This window comes from Ochotona princeps, chromosome 6 (assembly GCF_030435755.1).
Source record: "Ochotona princeps isolate mOchPri1 chromosome 6, mOchPri1.hap1, whole genome shotgun sequence".
NCBI lineage: Eukaryota > Metazoa > Chordata > Mammalia > Lagomorpha > Ochotonidae > Ochotona > Ochotona princeps.
This window is the reverse complement of record NC_080837.1, coordinates 43,880,495-43,903,777: the sequence shown is the minus strand read 5'-3', so window position 1 is coordinate 43,903,777 and position 23,283 is coordinate 43,880,495. Positions and strand designations below refer to the sequence as shown.

At 41.6% G+C, this 23,283-nt stretch overlaps 1 protein-coding gene across 1 annotated transcript in view; it reads right to left on the bottom strand.

Moving 5' to 3' along the window:
* RYR3 (ryanodine receptor 3) overlaps positions 1-23,283 on the bottom strand; it is a 602,723-nt gene that overhangs the window by 31,296 nt on the left and 548,144 nt on the right. The window contains exons 69-81 of the mRNA XM_058666116.1: positions 19,058-19,145; positions 18,867-18,959; positions 12,347-12,517; positions 11,985-12,044; positions 10,544-10,675; positions 10,004-10,116; positions 7,310-7,406; positions 5,607-5,713; positions 5,199-5,250; positions 4,255-4,308; positions 2,858-2,957; positions 2,654-2,733; positions 1,092-1,168 (exon numbers count right to left, since the gene is read on the bottom strand). Coding sequence (XP_058522099.1) covers positions 1,092-1,168; positions 2,654-2,733; positions 2,858-2,957; positions 4,255-4,308; positions 5,199-5,250; positions 5,607-5,713; positions 7,310-7,406; positions 10,004-10,116; positions 10,544-10,675; positions 11,985-12,044; positions 12,347-12,517; positions 18,867-18,959; positions 19,058-19,145 — 1,224 coding nt within the window. The remainder of the gene's footprint in view (positions 1-1,091; positions 1,169-2,653; positions 2,734-2,857; positions 2,958-4,254; positions 4,309-5,198; positions 5,251-5,606; positions 5,714-7,309; positions 7,407-10,003; positions 10,117-10,543; positions 10,676-11,984; positions 12,045-12,346; positions 12,518-18,866; positions 18,960-19,057; positions 19,146-23,283) is intronic.

The following is a 23,283-nucleotide window of genomic DNA, read 5'->3' as shown; positions in this document are numbered from 1 at the left end:
TCACTCGCTCCAGCTTTGGCCCGGCCCAGCTCCAGCTGTTGTAGGAATCTGAGCAAAGAACCAGTAGATGGAAGATTTCATTAGTTCTCTCCCTCTCTCTCCCTCTCTCCTCCCCCCCTACTCCTTTCTCTCCCAACTTGCCTTTGAATAAACAAGCCCTTTACCAAAAATCAAATCAGGATTTCTACTCTCCAGCTTTTCAAATGGAAAATGTAATGTTCTATTTACTGGTCATTAGGAGTGAGTAGCTACCTTGATTTCTTGTGGAGGGAGTTTTAGACTATTCAAAAGACATACAAATTTTATAGAACGAGCTGACACTTTTCTGAGAAAGCCTGTTGGCTCAATTCTGAATGAGTGAGCATGGTGACCTGGTGACTTCTGGCTATAGGTTACTTAAGTGTCAGAAAGTTCAGCCATCTGTGGGCAACTGAGCAGTTTACACTACTTGGTAATGTAAAAGGGAAGTTCAATACTTTGTGTTTAGACTATTATCAGAATGTTCCCATGGCAGGATGTACCTCTCTCAACATAAGTATACCCAGAACTCCCTGTCAAGCTCAAAATATCAAGGACAGCGATGAACAAAGTGCTTTATAAGTCTAATGAAGACACAGCCTTGAGTCACAGTGAGGTATTCCTGCTCCTTTTCATTCTTTTCTGTTTGGCTTTCATGGGAATATGTGTTTGAGGAGAACTCAGTGTGTATACTGGGCCTCTTGGGAAAATTATACTGCAAACGTGGTGAAGAAGGTACCTGAAGACAACAACACAGTGGGGCGCTGTGTGTGTGTGTGTGTGTGTGTGTGAGAGAGAGAGAGAGAGAGAGAGAGAGGGAGAGACAGAGAATGATTGCAGTTACAGCTTGTGTGTGTGTGTCTGTGAGAGACAGAGAAAGAGAGAGAGGGAGGGAGAGGAAGGGAGGGAGGGAGGGAGAAAGAAAGAGAGAGACTGATGACAGTTACAATTTCTCTGTAGGCTGGAGCAACAATACCCACCTTCTCAGCTTTCTACAGCAGGTGAAATGCCATGAGAAGCTAGTATTTTCGCCACCCCTTTTCCTCTAAGTACTGAAGAATGCTTATATTTACCTGCAAGACTGCATAAGACCAGAGAGACTTTGAAAGAATCCAGCATCCTTTTTCTCCTTTAGATAATCTAGCATTTTCTGCAAGCAAGACACATTTTAAAAGGAAAAGCAATGAATATCATTCTACAAGTGCTGACCCTCCTGATTCTGATGGAGAAATGGCATGCTGAGTCAGATCCAGGGCTTTGCATCAGAACCACCAATGGACTTGAAACCCTAATGTGAACCTGAACTATACCCTCTCAGGGTGGACCCTGCTTACCAGTCCACTTAGTGCTCCTGCTAGGGGAGTAGAATGACCTTTTGAAGTCCATGAGCTTCCTGTTTGAAGCTTATCTAATCTATTTGGGACTAGGCACCAGGACCATGGTGGAGTAATATTTGAGGATGCTGAGGCAGAAGCTGAACTCCTACTGTTTTGAGTTTCTCACAGTAGAGCAAGGAACTTAGCCAGTAATGAGCCTCATCAAAAACTCAAGACTTTGTCACACGGAGACTCATGTTCTCTGTTACTGGCAAGGCTAGAACTCTTTCTGACATAATACAAATTTTAAAAAATCAAATGTATATAAGGTGAACACATTTCATGCATCTCATATATAGATGTAAGAGCACAATGATACGTCCACTCATCCCAGCTCTCACCCTCCCTCCTCCTTTCTTTTAATTTTACTACAAATTTCATTTAAAAAGGTCCTGCAAGATAGTGAACTGAATGATAGGTGGTGGTAGAAAAGCAAACGAGGGCTGGCTGAAACATGAAGTTCTTAATGAGAGACTTGCTTGGTATGAATAGAAGACATTTTGTATAAACATGGTACTCAGGAATCTGGAATTTCTCAAAGTCCCGGGAGTATAACCTGCATGGGTGATAAGGGTCTTTTGAAATGTCACTTTTCTGTGCACAGAGGTGACTTTAGTCATAGCCTGCAGCACCTGGAACACCCCAGTGCATTGCTGTCATCTCTAGTGAGTCCCAATCCAGAAACTCACTGGATAATCATCATGGGGCAGGTCCTCAAGCAGTTGCTTTGGCTGTTGCCTCACTAGCAAGTAGGCTGTACAATGTTGGGGTTTTCACTGCCTGCTTTGCTGCCACATCCTTTACAGCCAAGCCTGGCCTGGCCGGCAATCAGCATGCAGTTGTTCAATAAGCGAATACATGAATGACATGCAGGCAATCGTTGAGTCTACTTAGCTTTGAGCTGCCTTTTCCAGAATAAGTAAACTAGTAAGTGAAAGGGCTGAAATAAAAGCCTCAGGTTTAGCAAACTTCCTCTAGAGTAAATTTCTGCAGAAACTCTCTACTGCTGACAAAAGCCAATGTTTTTCCCTTAACCCTGGAGTAGCACCTCAGTATTAATAACCACACCTATCTGTTGACTTGCCTCCCTGGTTTCCTGTATGTTTCCAGCTACTCTAACTGGCCAAGAAGAACAAACAAGAAAGTGATTCTGGGTGATCCTCCAGTGTGTTGGTCAACACCTCCCCTGCCCAAAGCATAACAGCTCTGCTACAGGAATACCCCAAGCATTCTGCAGAAACACCTGCTAGTCCCATTACCTGCTGTACACCGGCGTTGCCTCCGTTCAGAATGGCAATCCCCAGCTTCAGGGTCTCGACCACCATGGGGCTCATCTCACCTGCCATGAAGATTTGATTGAATCACCAAGGAAACATGGTGAATCACACCTGCTGGGCTCTATCAGGACTGGCTAATAAGGCCTTCAATGCCATGTTGTGCTAGCCAGAAATCGGGGCAGTCACCTTTGCTGGCGCTTATCATCTGAAGGACCATCTCAGCAGCACCACGCTCATGCAGACGAGCCTGCTGATAGAGGGTTTTCTGCTTTTCCATCTCTTTCTCCTAGAAAACAAAACAAAACAAAACAGAAAGAGCTGCTCGTCTTCTCACTTCTGCTACTTGTACCTTCTGTCCCTGTCACCTGCTGCAGGAACTCATTGTGGAGATGTAAATTTAGAGACAATCTGTAATTGATTAAGGAAGATAATTCACGTTATTTAGGATAAAGAGCTCCTCCGGGGCCTGGCTCCAGTGACTCAACAGTTAAAATTCTCTCCTTGCATACTGGGATCCCATATGGGCACCAGATTTCATGTCCCAGCTGCTCCACTTCCTCCCAGTTTATGTCCTGGGAAAGTAGTAGATGATGGCCCAAAACTTTGGGACCCTGCACCTGCGTGGGAGACCTGGCTCCTGGCTTTCTATAGGCTCAATTCCAACTGTGGCTTCTTGGGGAGTGAACCAGCAGATCGAAGATCTTTCTGTATATCCTTTTCTCTGTAAATCTGCCTTTCCAACAAAAATCTTAAAAAAAAAAAAAAAAAGGGAACTCCTTTGAAGTTTGTTTGTGGGCATTCTCAGATTTCCAAAATGGTCTGTACAGAATTCACCTATACTTTGATGATGAATTTTTCCACTTGTAGTGGAAACAGTAGCAGCAGGCAACTCAGTTGATTGTTCTTTAATATCATATTTATAGGAATCCATCCAAGATTCAAATGTGTTTGTTTTCAACGTCCTAACACACATGAGAACTTGAGGAGGTCAACCTGAGTCTCCCTCTCTCCCTCTCTCTCTCTCTGAATGTAGGAAATGCCTGTCTATCTTGAATACTTAGGACAGGCAGCAGGCAACTTTGTATCAGACATGAGTTGCTCGAAATGCAAAGCTTTCCAGAACTATACTTGTATCCACTCCCTTCTGTTGTGCCCTTTACAGTCTGTAAAGGAGTTTAGGTAGCCAGATGTTCTTTAATCTTGGGAGTTTCAGAGTCCTGCACACTCTCGCAATCGAAATCTACATCTATGGACATTTAAAGAAGAGTAATGCAAAAACCATCCCAGGGTTTTCATGGCTCTGACTGTCTATTTTTGGATGTCTGAATTTGTCCTCCTATGGCTCTTTCCTTACAATGCTTGGGCCCAAGCTGAGAACTTCCCAGAAGAACAAACTTAACTGTGGTGGTTTGCTTACTGACATGCTACCTGCTATCCTTTGTTAGGCAGACCACAGCCAGGGGGTGATTCTTCACAAGGCAAATTTACTAACACACGGCAAGTGAGCTACGTGGCCTAATGTCAGCACCCATCTCCGACAGCCCAGCCTGCAGACCTTGTCTTTATTCTGTCTGAAAACTTACTTCAAATGTCTTTTCCTTGTCTTCCTCTTCTTCATCCTCTCCACTTTGACAACTCTGGATTCGATGGAGGTGGAGGAGGAGGAGGAGAAAACAGACAATCAAATTTATGATGAGTCTGCCTAATAAATAAAAAATTGTATTTCATGTTGCAAGGGTAGGGGACAGGACATAACCAATAGGTATTTAGTGCTTTGTAAAGCCAGGAACACTTTGATCACTGCAGGGTAACATTAAAATTCTACTTTGATGATGTTTGCAATCATCAAAAGGTTCTGATATGAACCCCAGGAACACCAAGATCATGTAATCAATGGGGACCTATCAGGTTCAACCACAGACCTGAATTCTCCTTCCTAGTAAAGCCATGATAGAAACAGAAGTCAGGAACACGGGCAACTGTCTAGCTACATCACTGAGGGAATGGCAGCAACATTGGGACATCTAAGATATGAATCCTGAAATGCCCCTTCTTAATGAGGCCCTGTGATGCAGCTAGACAAAAGAGTAGGTGTTCCTGTACCCAAGCTATTCCCTCGCTGCCTGAAATTTGTTCCTTGGAGAAGTAGTAGTTTTTTTATTCTTTCAATATTCAAGTTCACCATTCCTGTATCAGACATCCTACAATTGCTCTGCCTTTCCCAGAATACTTTGGGATTCCCTCTGGTTTCTAAACCTGTTTGTATAACCTGCAAGTATGGTTGACTGGTCTGTCTTATATTAAACACTGACTGGAGATGCAAAGTCTATATGCCCAAACCCTGTTTGATTGGCTTTGCAACTGGCATGTGAACCCGGCCATGGGAATTCAGTTTTTCTACAAAGCTTGTATTCTCCTTGTGTAACACATGGAATCAACTTCAAGGCCAAGTCCCAGTCCTTCTGTTCATCTACTGCTTTCCATGTGTCTGAAGAGCTCTAAGGGAAGGCAGGCAGTCCAGGCGTACCTTAGCCATCATGCTGGAGTAGGAAGTGTACAAAGGGTCATCTTCCAATTTGCTGCAAAGAGAGGAAATAGTTGGCAAGTTGCTTTTAGGACCTCATTAAAACAAACAAACAAACAAACAAACATAAAGGGCCATATAAATCTCAGATTCCATGTACTTGTAAATGAGTTAGTACATATCCTCTCCTACTCTAAATCTTGGAAGCTAGCCTAAAAATAGGAATCAGCTCTGGCTTAGGATAGAATTCCAGGATGGTTACAGTTGCAAGCTGTTTAATCCTGAGTTACAAACAGAAGGCTCTGGCTTGATGTAGTTGGCTGGTCACGTCTGGCATCCATCCCACCCACTGTCATGCACACAAGGTAGGTTGGAGTGCCTGGGAGCAGAAGGCTATGCGGTAGAGCTCACCTCCTCTCTGTGAGAGCGTTGCGGCTGAAATGGAGAATGATCTGATGCAATGGATCTGGTTGCTTTTGCATCTCTTCCTCCTCCTCCTCTTCCACCTTTGGAGATTTCTACACAAACCAACACAGATAGGTTTTAGGCACAGATTTCAGTATATGTCACACAACTGCATGCGAACAAAGAGAAGGCCAAGCTCAAGGCACAGAGTGCATCATACTGAAAGCACAAAAAGAAACCACCACATCACGTATGTATTTCAGGATAAAAGCCCTGAGGATGCAAGGTTTGGGATGTGTATATATATACATATATATATTTTTCCAGCCAATCAAAGAAACATTCCAAATTTTGGGTTAAAATGAAATAAAATAAAAAAAAAAAGCAGAAGGCTGGCCACAGGGGAGTAGCTCCAGACCCCAATCAGCAGAATTGTCATGCAAGCTCTGGGCACCTGAGTTCAGGAGGGAACCCCTGAGGAGTCACCTGAGAGACCGGGTCTCTCTGGCCAACATCCGAAACAGCTCTTGGAGAGCTGGGCTGGAGACAGGGGGAGGGCAAGAATGATAAATCTTAGCAGTCATCTCGGGTGTATGCTATTCTCAATTCAACCCAAAAATTGTCTGTTAGCCTTGCCCTTAATTCTAAAAATCCTCATTGTTTCCAAGAGCTGCTGTCCTGGAATTGTAGGCCTTGCATTACTCTTATTAAACCTCTTTTCTATTGCCTTTTCCAGAAAAGGACAGAGCAGCTGATGCCAGAGGTTAGAAGTGACTCTTCTAGCAGTGGGAGAGCAAACAGGATGGTCCATATTTCGTAAACTGGCAAGAACTACATAGATTGTGTGAATGCTAGAAGAAGTAAAAGGCCAAATCAATGCCCATTGCCTATTTTACCTCATCAAGAAACATAAATACTATGTTTTTTCTTTCTCACTGACAGAAATATATGGGCACAAAGACACATAGACTAATGGAAGACAGATGGGGAAGGAAAATTAAAAAAAAAAAAAAGGTAAGAGAAAAAGAAAGAGGTGGAAAAAAGTGACCAAAAGAATGACTAGTGTTGAGAAAAGGTGATGAGAGAAAAAGCTAAATGGGAGAAGGAGAGAAAAGAACCAAATGCTGGCCAAGGGAGAGGGGCTTTATTTTCTTTCTGATCCAGAATAAGGCTTTGCCCCCTTGCCTGCCATCTTAAGTGGTTTTACAGCATGAAGTTTGTTAGAATTAGAACATGCTAAATTTTCTGAAGGGTCAAATACAGAGATGCGAGATGCAGGAAGGGAATTTATTTAGATGTGGCTTCCCCAAAGCAGAGCTATTGATTAGGAATGTGGGTCTTGGCTGAGGTGGGTGGCCTCCTGCAACCAATGGTGCTCAAAACTTAACTTGGCATGAACTCCCCGTGAAACGGCTGCACATTTAGTAGTGCAGTAGTGGTGCAGCAGTGCAGTAGAGATTAGTAGTTAATGATGACGATGATGAGGATGATGTCAATAGCACTAGCACCTCCAAGTGAAAAGTCATCCTCTGGATTAGTAAGCATTAGCAGGGCCTCCCCTGAGAACTTTTTGCAGTTAATTTCTTTCTAATTTATATACCTTTGCAGAGATTTATCAGTTAAAACACACACATACACACACATACACATGAATACAAACACCAGATTCATTTGCACCCATATCTGCTCCCAGTTGAGTCAGTACTTACAGCCAAATCCTGTACTAGTTTCTCTTCAAAGGAATATTCCTCTGTTTCTATCCAAAATCTCTGATAGCCATGGAGGAAGAGGTTAATAGAGCGGTGCCTGAGCGGAAGGGGCGAGAGTGAGGTCAAGAGGGGTCCATGAAACTTGTTATTTTAGATTGGGTGGTTAATGGTTTAGTAAGCAGGACAGGCTTTTGTACAATTCTTAGCTTCTGATTGGTCAGGGCAGAACTTTCTGGAAATAACAACTGGTTCAAGATGTGCAGTGAGTGACCGTTACTCTAACCTGGTCTCACATGTCTCCTCCAATCAGAGCTAATTCCTTAGGCCAAGTAGCCATCTTGAAGTATCTGCTTCAACAGACAATCCAGTCATTCCTTTTAATAGATCACCTATATTTGAATCTAAGTGAAGCTGACAGTGAGTCATATCCATATCAGAGCTGGATATGCCTGGAACACTGAAGTGCGGCTTCTATTCATCCTTAAGGCAACCACACTAGCCAGATGCTCAAGCCTTCACTTAAGGAAGGTTGGACTTGGGCAGGCTGTGTCAGCAGCACAGTTTCAGTGTGCCACTTACAGGGACACTGAATGGATGACATGAACCACTCACTATAACCAGACTGACTTCTAGAGATAAACAGCAACTATCAACTAAGTATTTACCCGTTATGAGGCAGAAAGCAGAGGAAAGGAGATAAAGGACAACACTAGAGTTAGTAAGACCTGATTGTGGTTTTCACAGAACATAGCCCTTCCCAGCTTCCTTTTGAATCTGACCAATCAGAGTTCTTTTAAAAAATTGTACAAATTTGTGTTTTTATGGTAACGTTAAATCATGGTCAAGAAGAGAAGAGTGTGCAGAGAATGAGCAGGTCTCTCCACAGGTTACATTACCATTAAAATGGGTATAAGCCTGTCATACTGAGTTTTTTCATTAACCTTTTCCAGCCAAACCCGTTGAAAGGTGCTCAGGAAGAAATTGTTAATTTTGTGTCTGGAGAAAAGCATACAGGTTTTCTTTTAAAAACTAACATCAGAGAAACAGTTTCCACATATTAAAATTAATATATTTAGCCCCTGAGTTTGGAAAATTCCATGCACTTTGTGTCATCACACAAGTTGAGGAAGAAGAGTGGTCAGCACCATCAGCTTTTTAGGGATTTGTTGCTGTTGCTCTGAGACTATTTGAAGTTCTCCATGTTAGACAGAACACTTAGGGCAGTCCTAATAGCCCACTGGGTCAGATATATCCATGTTTCATCAAGGACACAGTGAATTTCTAGACTTATTCATACTCTTACAGGGGTACATACAATAGAAGCAGCAGCCTAAATCTGAAAGGGTGGTAACTAACATTTTCAGTGGATTAAGAAAGCAATGTTTATTTTTCAGAGATTTTATTTCTTCCTCATGGGCTTGGCCCTGGAGACATGTGCTTGGTTAGATATAAGTTCTGGAGACTAAGTTATACTGTATTAGGGAGGGATCTCACCTAAAGAGTAAAGACTTTCTCATGTTTCAGCACTTCCAGAAAACAGAGATCCTATGCATTTTTGCCCTTTTCCCTTGACTATGCATTTCGCTTTTCTACCACAACTTTACTTCTCTGGCCTTTTAATCTGTGAATTCTCTTTGACTCAGAGGTGCCTACTTCCCTTTCAAAGATGGGAATTTTTTCTCAAGAGCAAGTGTGCATCTCGGAAGCCATGTTTCTCAATCATTTCAAGATTTTAATTAGGAAAGCTCAGTTGGCCAGCTGGCTCAGGATAGGGTTACAGGACGCTCTGGACAAATGATGGCAAAGTAAAATGTCAAGTATAGGAATGCTACTTTATTGGATATTCCAAAGAAACACATTAACATGGGATTCCGAATACTTGTCCCTGTCAGTTGACCTTCCCTGACCTGGTAAGAACAATTCCCACTGATCTGAAAGTTGATGTGGTAGAGACTGATACCCTATCACCAGCTTTGTTTATTGATAAAGTCTGTGATCAGTGTGGGGATGGAACTGTTTCCCACAGCCAGACACTGAGTTCATCTTGATGTCCATGCTGGCCTAGTCTGCCACTGGTAACTCTTCCACTTGTTGATGCAGGTTTTATAGTTTTAAAAAATCTTTCACTTCAAAAAATGGGCTAAAAACACTAGACCCAGGCATTGGGCCCCCAAGTAATCTCTCGGGTGCATCATTAACTTGATTTCATCTTGTGCTAGATGCTATGCTAAAAGATCTCAAGTTACCCATCTATACCTGCCAAAGAAATAGTAATGTTAGTTTCAAGTGCTTGTGTAGAGAAACATTGGTTTGACCTGTTGGTGGAATTTGGGATAAAATGTTTTAGAAAACACATCTTTTTCAGAAACCTTTACATTTTCACAATGAATTCTAATTCGGCAAAAGTAGACAGCCTCCACATGCTTACCTGGCCAACTTGCGGTACAAAATGGTGATCTGTATTAGGCATGGGGAATCTTACTGAGTTTTAATTTTTATGCTTCCCTTATGGCTTAAGTAGGCCATTGTACTATATGGACTACATTGCCTCCAATGGGTCAAGGAGTCCAATTTTTACTTCTTGGAACAAGAATGTAAGGTCCAGAAAAGAGCACAGGAGAATACCTTAACGGTATTCTCACAAGGCTCACAAGTAATGGCTCACAAGGCAGAAGACAATGGTACAATACTGACCTGGGTAGGTTATAGAGAGGGGCCATCCTGAAACAGGCCACCACTGCCCGTTTCCGTTGCTTTGACAACAGCTTGTGCCAGACGGCCTTCTTGGATCTCAAAGGCTGCTCTACCTGAGAAAAAGGTTACATGGATAGGTATATATTATGCTGATGTGGATGATATAAGATACTCATCTGTGTCCTAGACTTTCCAATGCCGGAACAACACTGAGTTTTAATTATGCTTAGCAAAATATACCTAGCAGTAGATGGTTAAATGTGTAAAGATCTTAAGTTTTCTCTCTTCTTACTGCTGTTAGTGACTTATTGCTAAACAACAGCTTTGCAAATGGTAGGGTATTTGAATTAATAGTGACAATATGTAAACTACTGGGAAGGGAAAGACAAAAGGGCTGTACTACCATGAGGCACTTGGGGATGATTTTTGCCTCTTGTATCTTTAGTCCTGGGAAGGAATCTGGAACAGAGATTGGCGGGGAGGGGCGGGGACTATACTCTGCAGGATAGTCATGCAGCTCGCAGGAAAGATATTCCTCACCTGTTCCAGGTGGAAGACAGCTGCTGAAATTCTCTGCACACGTTCCACTGTCTTTTCTGGATTGGAAGGTTCTTCAGTCTTCAGAACATCCTTGTAGAGATTTAGTTGCCATTTTACAGCTGGGTCATCAGACTGAAAATTGAAGCATACCATGGGATGAGCAATTTCCACTACTTCCTGTGCTATAAAAGGGCTTTTACTTAATTGAGGCTGTCATTTATTGCCTCTTATATTGGCTTGTGGAACATTGTAGACGTTATGTGAGAACTAGCCTCAATGTTTTTAAACTGTCACATAGTTCATTCCTGTATCTCTCTGAACTACCTTTTGGATTATTTCCTTAAAATAACCTTCCACTTCAAAAGTATTATTTTCAGCTGTATCTAGTATACTTTTAGCCTATTAATTGGGTTTTTAATTTGAATGATATTTAAAAAAATTTTATAATCATTATGAAGTATTTTTAAAAACTTTTCCTTCAAAAAATAATACCTAATTATTATCTTTTTTATTATATTGCCCCCCTTTTAAAAAACTCTTTGAATGTTTCAACTGTATTATATTTAAATCCATTTATTTAGCTTTTGGTTACTTTTTAAAATATTTATTTTTATTGGAATGGTGAATATACAGAGGGGGGAGAGAGAGAGAAGATCTTCTGTCCGTAGTTTTTGGCTACATTTGTTGATGTTCTAATGATGGTGGATTGTTTTTTATGTGTTCTATAAATACAAATATTTTGTGCAAGTTTGCCTTTGGGAGTTTTATTTGTTGGCATTCTAGCTTATATTTTATGAGGAGAAGACTCCCCAAGTTTTCATAGTTATCACAGGTTCTAAGCCAATTCTATTCAAGTTTCTTGTCCTGCATTTAAGTACAGTGTGGCTAATCATGTCCCAAATGCATTTTAACCTCTAAGTTTATTAAAAACTATTGCCCAGGGCCTAGCACAGTGGCCTAGCAGCTAAAGTTCTTGGCTTGTTTGCACCAGGATCCCATATAGGTGCCGGTTTGTGTTCCGGCAGCCCTGCTTTCCATCCAGCTCCCTGCTTGTGGCCTGGGAAAGCAGCTGATGAAAGCCCAAAGCCTTGACTCCCTGCACCCACATGGGAGACCCCAAAGAAGCTACTGGCTTTTGACTTCGGATCGGCACAGCTTTGGCCATTACGGCCACTTGGCAAGTGAATTAATGGGCAGATCTTCCTCTCTGTCTTTCCTCTCTGTATATCTGACTTTCCAATAAAAATAAATAAATCTAAAACAAAACAAACAAACAAACAAACAAACAAAAAACAAAACTAGTGCTCAAAGATACATTTCTGGCCTGGGAAACACCATGAATTCTCCCTAAATGCAAATTAACTAAGTAGAAGGATGGACCCTGCAGCTGAAAAAAAAAAAAAAGCCCAGGTTGAGTTCTTGTGTCTTCCTGCAACATCACCTTTTCCTGCAAGTGCAAGTTGTTCCGCAGATGTTCCTTGACCTCTTCATCTGTGTCCCTCTGTGGAAAGAAATATCCCATTTTATCTGTAGGATCACCATGGAAATGGAAAGTGGGGCACAGAGAGTCAGTGCACTGTGTTGGTGGGATCTTTAATTAGAACAGAAGAAGGAAAATCAGACACCAATCCAAAGAGTACACACTGATTCCCAAACTAGCTTTAAAGATGACTGTGGATTGTTTCTGTACATCTTCTGTTCTTCCCTCTACCACCTAACCCTTAGGGAAAGGATTATCAGGGACTCAAGTTGTATCACTGCTATCACTTCTATCACACGCATAATCCAATCAGGGCAGCTTACATAGCTGTATCGGGATTTAGCGAGGGAGATCAGCTCTTGATCGCCTGGAGTGCACATATTCAAGCCAATGGGCAGCATTTTCTTGAGTGCAGCCACGATGAGGGAGGTCTGGATGGAATACAGGTCTCCTCTCCGCTTTGTCTTCTTCCGCTCCTGGTCCTGGCCTCCAGACTAGGAGATGATATTGGAGTAGACAGAGAGGGGCTCAGTGATTCTTTGAAATGAACTGCCTGCACTCTGGGGCAGATTGCTGCTTTGTGGCCCTGCCAGGACGGGGTGGTCCTTAACGCATTTCAAAGGAAAAGCAGCCTGTTAAAGCTAAGCTAGGTGGTCACAAACGACTAGCCCTGACCAGGAGTCTTCTGCACATGCACACAGAATGACATAACTAGACACAGTACACACATTTATAGTCTTTGCTCATTTACTTCTGGACCACATAAACAAATCTACTGATATTTTACAAAAGGAAATTGAAATCTGACAAAATCACACCAGATAATATCAGCAAATGCTGTTTCTGGGCAACCTGCAGAAATGTGAGAAACATCTACCATAGAATTTGCCTGTGCTTCCAGGGCTGAGCAGTGGCCTGGGGTCCAAGCATCTCACGTGACCTTCCCACCACAAGGCAATGAAGGTGGGTGTATTTCATAATCCACTGTGAAGCCCCTGGGCAGCAATACCCAGTTTGGCCAGACACTGCCTATCAAATCTATGTACTGATTCCATGGACCCCTTCAGCTCCACGCTTCAGAACACCAGGTCAGCCTCCAAGTCAGCAGTGACAGGGGAAAGACTGAGTGCATCCTAGCATTTAGTGAGCACTTACTAGCTTTCTTACATGTTCTATCATTGATACATAATTCTAAATGTTGTGCCTCAGAGTGAGACTCAATTATAATCTAAACTACCTTCTAACATGCCTCAGACTATCCATTAAGGACAGAATCTACTCAGATGTAAATGTGATATAATGGGTGTATAGATGTACAATGCAAATGCTAACACATAGGTTATCACCAAGGAAACAGGTTTGAAATGTGAACAATATGAATTGCATTATTTCCTGTCACTCTATTAGAACTGGCCAACCTCATGCTTTTCTAATTATAAATGATGTCTATATGATGAGTCTTCAATCTGCTTGCTACTTATATAAAACATTTTCAATCCTTCCAAAAAACCTGACAGATTACCAAGTCAGCCTTATAAATGAGAATAATGTTGTTCAGAGAAAATAAGTATTATTTCCAAGGCCACACAGAATTGGAATGCATTAGCCAACACCCAGAGGCAAATCTGTCTTGCCAGGTATTTTTCTAGGAACTATATATATGGCTTGATTCCTACATCTCCCCCTTTCTCTCTTATATTCCTCATGCAGAGGGCTTAGGACAGTGACAGTGGACACACAGCAAGATCAGAGGATAAACACTTCTATTTAACAACCTCCCAGTGTTTATTCTACCATATACATATTTCATGCAACAACCCATGACTGGCTGCTGAATTCAAACCCGTGAGTTGAGTCCCTGGAATATTTTCTTCAAATCGTGGGAGCCTTGTACAAGAGGCAGAACACATGGATAGTGTGAAGGTTTGGAAACATTAACAGAAAATAAGACTCTGATTATGGATGGCACTGTAGAAGTGCAATTCTCTCAGGCTTTCAAGTCCTGTCACTCATTCTATCATTAGGAGTATCCTGGCTGTCAAATGAGAGGGCAGCTGGGGAATGGAGCAGAGACGGCAAAGAGACCTCAGTCAGGTTGAGGCTTGGCTGGCTTCCCCTTTCCAAAGGATAGTAGGCCTACATTCACTCTTCTGGCAGGCAATTTTCTTTCCTGTTGCAGGACTGGGGACCTCCAGGTGGGACAAATCCATTCTGTACCACCCCCATGGTAATCATAGTTCAGAAGGGGTCAGAGCCTGGCACTTCTAATACTAGGACAGAAAGACACATCATGCATTTGACCTGTACCTTTACTTGCATGGCCTGTGTGGAAAGGCAAAAGAGAAGAAACAAGGAGAGTCAGTCAATACAGGCAGGGCTCCAAAAGCATAGATATGACACACTAGTCACACAGCCTCTTAGCCCTAGTTCTCAGTCAACACCACAAAAACTTAACTGTTCTGTAAGTCAGTTGAGCATGACATGAAGAGCAAGTGGGAGGTTAGGATGGAGGTTAGTTTGGCCATAAGGCTTTACACCCAGGTCAAGCAGTCCACCTCTGGTAGGAGGTCAGCTGTCAGACCACCTGTCTCAAGTATGTGACACTGAGAGTTGACCCAGGGTAGTCTTCAGATCTGGCCACTCAGATTAATTCACCTCAGATCAGTCCCCTTGTCACCAGGGTGGGCTATCCACAATGAGTCACATAACCAAAGACCCAGATTTTCTTTTATTCCTTTCACCTACCACATAATTTACTCTAGCAGATATGCAGTTAGAGAAATAAAGGAGAGCGAGCTAAGTGAAGGGTCAAGGCTTGAGCTTCTGCTAAAACAAGCTGTCTAGGCACATCTTAGATGATTCAAAGTCACCCACATCCCAAAGGATGGAGGATTTTCCTTCTATTGCTGTGATCTTTAAAGATACCTTAACTTACAGACTCCTACATATTACAGATGCCTCTCATGTTGCCTAGACATTACAACTCTGCCCTTAAATTTCTCAAATTCCAATTTCTATACCTTCAAAATAATTTCATATTCCTACTCATAGATAAAAATTTTCACCATTAATTGATGATGCAAAGATGATCTTATATGTCAATCTTACAACAACAACAAAAAAACCTCTTTTAATGGATATTGGTGTTTGAAGACAAACCACATAGTGGTGTTTTGTACAGTCAGGGCAGTGGAGCGTTTTATCAGTTCCTGAACAAAGGCAAGCCTGTGGCACCAGAGGTTCCTGTCCCCTCTGAGAGGGTGCAGTGCAGAAAGTTAACTTAATGATTTATGCAAAGTTGTTTGTGAATGAGGAGGAAGCAAAAAAGAAGGTGGAAGGGAAGGAGTTGCAGAGAGGGGGCGAGAAGGTGACAGAGAGGGCAAAGGGAGAGAACAGAGGAAGGGAAGAGGGAGGGAAGGGGGTAAGAGGAAAGGTAGAGACAGAGGGAAAAATGAGCAAGAGAGAGATAGAACTAAGGGTAGGGAAGAGGAAGAGTGCGAGGGAGGAGACAGACGGATGAGGTAGTGGGAGACATACACTGGGATGTGCATGTTAATGAGAATGAGAGAGTAGGGAGAGAGCATGAGAGAGCTAGCAAGCCCGAGTTTGCAAAATACACAAACACAAAAATAAATGCAGTGAAGACAGGAGGAAAGAGGTGAGCAAGGGAATGAAAGAGAGGAACATGAGCCAGAGGGGAGCCTAGGGCCCGAAGGATGCTCACAGATCCTTGAGAAACTATCTTCTAAAATACTTCCTGCCTTGTTTGAACCCACAGAAACCACACTCCATGGCAGGAAGTGACTTTAAACTATGAGGCATTCTAATATATCCTGCATCACAACTTTAAAAAAAATTTCAGTGTTTGTAATAAACTTGGCCAAGAAACTGGTATTTCTTGGGCTAAACATGTTCTAACTTACCATTCTCTTCCGAGGAAGATGCTGCCATTTTTCCAGAAAACAAAACAATTTTAAAAAGAGAATAATACTCTCTCAGCTTAGTTCTGATTAGCTTAATACATAGCTGTGAACTGGTGTTATATAACCAAAATATACAATGAGCTCTCCAAAATAAGATCTGCATTAGCTGCCAGAAATATAAGTTGAGCTGACCCTCAGTTGATCAAGTGCGAACTGTAAGGCCCACTGTATATTTTCCATTCACAGTGGCATATGCAGTGCGTGTGACATGCAGCATTCACAAACACATCCTCCACAGAGGCTGCCATGTGCTGTGAGGCCCGTTGCCTTCATACAACACCAGCATTCCAGTGAGTGGAGAGACAGATAAAGGCAAGCACAGGTAACAATTCAGAGCAGGTAGGAGAGAGAATTTAAAATTGCAGAAAGGCCAAGGAAATAGGGATAAAGAAGAATATCCCCTTCTAGGCTCTGCAACATGTAGTACCATGTTCAAAACATATCAGAAATGTTTGAATTGTTTGTTGGGGACATGGAATCTCTCTGTGCAAAACAATGCACTGCACTTACTGAATATCTTCCTACACTAGAGATATTGCTGAAGGTGGATTTTTAATCACTGTGTTTTAGAGCTAGAGAAAGGGTTTAAGCTCAATTTCTTTTCTTTTTTTGTTCTTTTTTAAAAAAAGTTTATTCATTTTATTACAGTCAGATATACACAGAGGAGAAACAGAGAGGAAGATCCTCCCTCCGACGTAAGCTCAATTTCATTGTATAGATTTTTAAACTGGAGTCAGAGATGGTAAATCAATAGCTGGGCCAATGATAAAATTTGGCTTTCTATAAATTTCCAATGTTATACTGTACCGAGTTCCAACTGGAGCAACAGGCACAATGTGAAAATATTACCTTGAGCAATATTGCAAATATTATTTAGCATCCAGGGACTATCCTCATATTCATTACATTGTAGCTCTGATCCTACTCCATCTGGCTCAGAAAGAACTGTCATACAAAATCAATGAAATAAAATGAAGAGTTCATATCTGCAGACTAACCTTACCAAGAGAAAAGACACCCAGATCCTGAACATAACTACCTCCTGACATGACAAACACTCTCTTTTCCTTATTCTTTGATGTGTGAATGAACAAGGTGTCTGGTTAGTTATTTAGTAGGTGAGTTTTGAAATGGCATTTTCTGTCACCTTATCTCTTCCTTAAAGAAAACCAGGGACTCCCAGTACTCATTCCTAACCACATGGGATAGTTATTTCTGCTCATCTGTGATTCACTCCTTGTTACCAGAGTGATTTCTATTGCTTTGCTGTCATCCCTTGACAATCACAACAAATGCTAACTGATTCTGTCCTGATCCAGTGCACCTAACCCAAGTTGAAGACAGCATGGAAACTGCCTAGAATTTGCTGACTTTATAAGTTCACATGTTAAGGAATTAATAATGGATGTAAGAAGATTCTGAAAAGGCAGCTCAGGTGAGCCTGACAGCCTAGGGAGATGGGGTCTGAAAAACACTACCTTATGTACATCACATAAGCAACACCTGCTTACCAAAAGGGGCAATAACTATGAAAAATCAAGTAAAAATATCTGAAACAGAAAAGAATCCATCATAAGGTTCCTTTGGAGTCAAGATTCCCATTGAAGGTCATTCTTTGGCTTCACATATGTATAATATTGTTAAACTTTGTGAAGCAGTGTATATTAAAAATATATATTCGGGTAAACCTGAAGTATACTCCAAATTCTACAATCAATGTTTGGAGACTGGGAAGTGTTAGTACAGCTAAAAGATGGAAGAGATGGAGAGTTCAGAGTCATTGCCACTGACCAGAGCTAGACATGCTTGGTGCAGCTCTAGGGGAAATTTTCACCATTGTTGTCATACCACTTTGTAGTCCACATACATAGGCTCTCCATCCCAAGTGGTTATTTCAAATATACCCAAGGTATTCACTACAAACCCATGATGTCCATCTTTCCAAAACAGACTGATTTCTCTAGCATTCACATCCCCGCCTTAGTGTTCTTCAAGGGCAGCACTGCACCAGCAACCGAACAGCTACTTATCTCAGGCATTTCTTGTCACTTATACTTGACATATATAGTCAGTCCTTGTGGAAGAACATTTATCAGAGTCCAGGGTATGCCATAACAACATTTAAGTAGGTTTTGCTTTGTTGTGTATACCTAAAGGAATGAGTCTGAGGAGTCTTTCCAGTCAAAATAATAAAGCCTCATTGTGTAGAGCTGACTTAACAGGAGTTAGGAGGCCAATTTGTCCCTCTGTATTCCTGCTACATTCTACCCTACAGGTTAGTCTGTTTTCAGATAGATGTCTGTTGTGCCCTCTTCCAAACATTCCTGCAAGGAGATGGAGAAATATTGGCCTTCTGAGTGCAACTTTCATGGAAAATAAATGGAAGGCATCAAGAGGTCAATGCAGCTAACAAGTATAGGGTGCTCCAGGTAGGAGGGAGCCAGGTATAATGTCGGAGTACACACTGCTGAGATCATCAAAGCAAGATCATTTCCTCTTAGCTCATCAAAAGATGGGTTCAGGTATGTGTACTTTTATAGTTTCACTACATAGGAAGTAGTTCTATTTTAAAATCACTCAGAGTAGTTTTGCTTTAAGACCTCTTGAATGCCTTAGGCAAGTCTTGAATCAACTTTTTTTAATAAACAAGCAGCTATTTATTCATAAAATGTGATGACCATGCTTATTTGAGAGCAGTTTCTTCTGGCTCATTCTCAAAGAAATGACAGTAGAGACTGTGGGTTATGTAGTTTGACCTAATGCACTATATAGTACTAATTCCTACAAAATATCAAACAGATCTAAGTCACAGGTGAGGACAAGATTGAAGAGTTTTTGAAGTTGATATCTAAGGACTTACTTTTGACATCTTGCTTTTGCTATCTCCAGTTAAAAATGCCAAGTTATTAATTTCATTCTGAATCACAAAATTTTGTTCTTCCCTCTTGAAGTTCTAGAAAGAAAAGAGATAAAGTGAACGTTACAAAAACACTTCCTAAAGTTTATACCTTTCTCATCCAAGCTAAATCCAGGGCACAAAAGTATTCTTACGTGAGATTTACACCACAAGATGAAGACCTCTGCCACCATTCGAAATAGCTGGTCAGAATCTGCATCGGGGCTTTTGAGCCAGTTGGATCTGGATTTAAAGGCAAATGAATAGGGACATGAAACTCAATAAGAATTAAACTGTTCACACCCTCACAATTATGTGTACATTTAGGTAAAACCCAATTCCCTTAGGAAGGCAATCATTGGATCTGTCGATACGCTCCTTATACATGTAGACAGATTTTGGAAATGTTTTTGAAGGACATTCAATAACTGTTTCCTTTTCACTGAAGATTGATCTTATCAAACAGGTGTCAGAAATCAAAATTTGAAAACTGTCAGTGGAAGGTTTTGTTTTCTCTTTAAACTGATGAGTTAATTAAGGCTCAAGTTCCGTATTTTAGGATAGGTTGCTTTTAATATGTGAGCTGCCAAAGCTAGAGAAGTCTTGGTTATTGCAACATCTGATCTTGTATTTGACATATCATTGTTAAGTCTCTGAATTCTGAGCACAATAAATAGAATGTCACTCCTTTCTCCCATTCTCTTGAAGCCAGTCTTATGAATGGAATTTGAAGACAATATGCTTTCCACTATGATTAAGCATATGAGATCAAATATTTGTCATATCCTCTAAATAGTTCAAAAATCCCCTACAATAGGTATTAAATCTTTTAAGATAGCTTCAAAAACTAGCCTATGTTAACAGTATCAGCAAAAAAGCCACACTGCAATAGAATTCAGGCACTTTTCACAAGTTGTTTTTTGCTGCAACATGTTACACATTTTACTGAAGTCATATTTTAAAAGTGCTAGATCAGTTGCCATGTTCAAAAACTTGCAGAGTAACTCAAACAAGCATTCTGGTACTTAAACTTGGTACTTCTGACCCTAAATGTGTGGGTTCTTTCATTATATTAAGCAATACTTCGTCTCTGCAGAGAGAAACCAACTGGATGTCCTACAATTTAGTTTTGATGGTGTCTGGAATTAGAACACAGGTTAAAGGATCAGTTCCACAAAGCTGTCTTCCAACTGCAGTTGTCAGTTGCAAGTCCCAGGTTGTGATGGGCACTTCTGATAAATGCCTATAAACCAGGGATCCATACAGCCTTCTGGGACCAATAATTTGCAATACTAGCTCACAAAACTCAGGGAAACCCTTGACATACTGTTCACAGTATGTTATACAGGATACAACTCAGGAACAGCCAATGAAAGAGAAGCTATAGGGCAACGTTTAGGGAAGGAAACATGGAGCTTCTATGCAGAGTCCAGGTGTGCAAACCTCTCAATACCTCCATGTGTTCACCAGCATGGAAGGTATCCAAAGTCCATGCTTAGGAGCTTTGATAGAGACTCCATAAAATAGGGTCATTGGTTAAATAACAATCATCAATTATTAAACTTCGTATTCAGTCTCTCCTGCTGGGCAGTTGAGAGAGGGAAAAGACGTGAGGCTAAAAGTTCCAACCCTTTAAATCACATGGTTGATTTTACTGGAAACAAGTCCTTAACCTTCAAGAGTCATCTTATTAAAATAAACTCAGGTATGGTTGAAACAGTCTTAGTATAAGCAACAAAAGATGCTCCTTTCACCCTGTTGCATGGGTGGTTCAGTGGTAGAATTCTCGTCTGCCACCCCATCAGAAAATGCAGTGCTTTAGGACTTCGCTGACAGGCGTCAGGATAAAGACCAGTATACTTTCTAGTAAATCACAATATCATGGTCACATAGAAGTTTTTATCATCATCACCAGACATGATTTGGACTTTTTTGTCTCATGAAATACTACATTGCCCTAGGTTCCAGGCTCAGGAACATCCGTCTTCAATCTCTCCTGTTTTTCAAGTCACCAAGTTTCTGTTTTACACAGTAGATATCACTGTCTACACAGTACTAGTTCTCCTGCAATAACAAAAGTCCATTTTGTTCGTGGTGGAACAGTGGCCTTGTAAAGATCATGATATTTGCCTTCCCTGGAGCTGCACCTGTGAGTCTAAGTTCTAACTGAAACAAAGCCCCCATAGTGTTGATGAAGATAGCAGATGATGTTAGGCTTTACTCTCCAGTCTCCCTTCTTTAGCTTAAAGTTTCCTTGCAAATCAACTGCTTACTAACTTTAACTCAGCAATTTGAGGAAACAGGTATTTTTGCCTCCTATTCAGATTCTCCCATCCCAAAATTTATGTATTTATTTGAAAGGCAGAGTTACAGAGAGGAGAAGACACACACACACACGGGAGAGAGAGGGGGGGGGGGGAGAGAGAGAGAGAGAGAGAGAGAGAGAGAGAGAGAGAGAGAGAATATGAACATCTTAATTCCATTTGTTCTCTCCCTACATGCATCAAGGCTTGAGCTGGGAGCTTGGTACAGAGGTCCAAGTACTTGGACTATCCTCTGCTGCTTTCCAAGGCAGGGAGATGGATTGGAAGAGGAGCAACTGGAACTTAAACTAGTGTCTATGTTGGATACCAGTATCTCTCAAGTGGCAGCTTACTGTGCTGCACCAAGAGCCAGCTCCATACAGATTGATGCTCAGTCTTGTCTTAAAGGTTTTTCCAGGAAGTTAGACCCCTGAGGGGGGAAAAAGGAGCATATGACACTACTGATCAAGGGAGGACAACACACACTGTACTAACCAGGGCCTTGCACACAAAGTGAACATGTACTCCTTCCCTTCCACATCCACCTATAAAAAATCTTTACTCTTCAGTTATTTCTTCACGAGCAGAGTGGTGAATGTGAAGAACATCCCGTGAAATGTTGCCTCCCTGGAAAACAAACTCTCTGCACCTCTCTTTCCAGCAGACCAAGCTGATACTTCAGGAACTAGAAGATGTCAATTCCACTTTTCTCCTGTTTGCCTACACTTTCTCTTCCCTCAAGTGATGCTCCTCTCCTTGTTCCTAGTTTTTCATAGGATTCATTATGCATGTTAATATTTTGAGATATGGGTTTCTTTTATCATCTGCACTGCCTGCTATCAAAAGTCAGAAAATGCAAGATTCTAGGCTGAGAAGGTTAGCTTTAGAGATAATGACCTGGGAATCTGCCACATGAAAGCGCTGGTAGAAGTAAGTGAGAAAAGAAGAGTATTAATAGACTCTCAGGTGATGGCAGGAGCAGGAAGGAGCTGACTCCCATCTTTAGCAAGCCGAGTTACCAGGCTCTGAAAAGAAGTCCACTCATCCGTCCGTGTTCACGATATGGTTCTCTGACCTAGAGCGAGCGTTTTGCTCAGCTTTGTTTATGACGTCTCTTGTAGAAGACTGAGGTTTTCCCTGTAAGGCTTTATTGAGACTCTTCAACAGTTCAATAGAGGGTTCCCATCAAAACTCACACTATCTGAAGTTCATTTCTGTGTTCTAAAGGTCTCTGATTTCTAGAAATGAGGATAAGAAACCTTTGCTTCCTACATAGGAACATGCATAACCTCTGTAATTTTTGGCTCAAGGAGGTAGAAAGCTCACTTCTGTGCAGATCACGCCACATCTGGAGTTCTTGTTTATTCTAGGTCAGCTTCAAGGTAAACACTGAGTAACAGAAGCTTCTCTTGGGCCCGGCACAGTGGCCTAGCAGATAAAGTCCTCACCTTGAAAGCGCCAGGATCTCATACAGGTGCCGGTTCCCATCCAGCTCCCTGCTTGTGGCCTGGAAAAGCAATCGAGTACGGCCCAAAGCCTTGGGACCCTGCACCTGAGTGAGAGATCTGGAGGAAATTCCTGGCTCCTGGCTTCAGATCAGTGCAACACCAGACGTTGTAGTCACTTGGCGAGTGAATCATCGGATGGAAGAACTTCCTCTCTGTCTCTCCTCCTCTCTGTATATCTGACTTTCCAATAAAAATAAATCTTAAAAATAAAGCTTCTCTTGAGGAGAACATACTGGACACCAGAGAAAATTTTAAACACTATCATGATGGGGCTGACAAGGTTATAGCGACTTAATACGATAACAAAAATAATAGGAGACAAGCATAAGGTGGACTCTGTTTACTCTGTTTAATATTTAAAGATCTGCCACAAGTGAGATTAGCATAATTTTTGTGTGGCCCTAGAGAATAAAATTGGAGTCTTTATCAGAAGTTAGTGCCTTGGGCTCAAGATGATTGGAGCTGTCTGAACCTAGCAAGGAAGTGAACACAAGGCTGCCCCTTTTGTTCCCTGCCCTCCATCCCCCTGATAGAACGGGAGACAAGCAGGCAGGAAATTGTTTTCTGGAG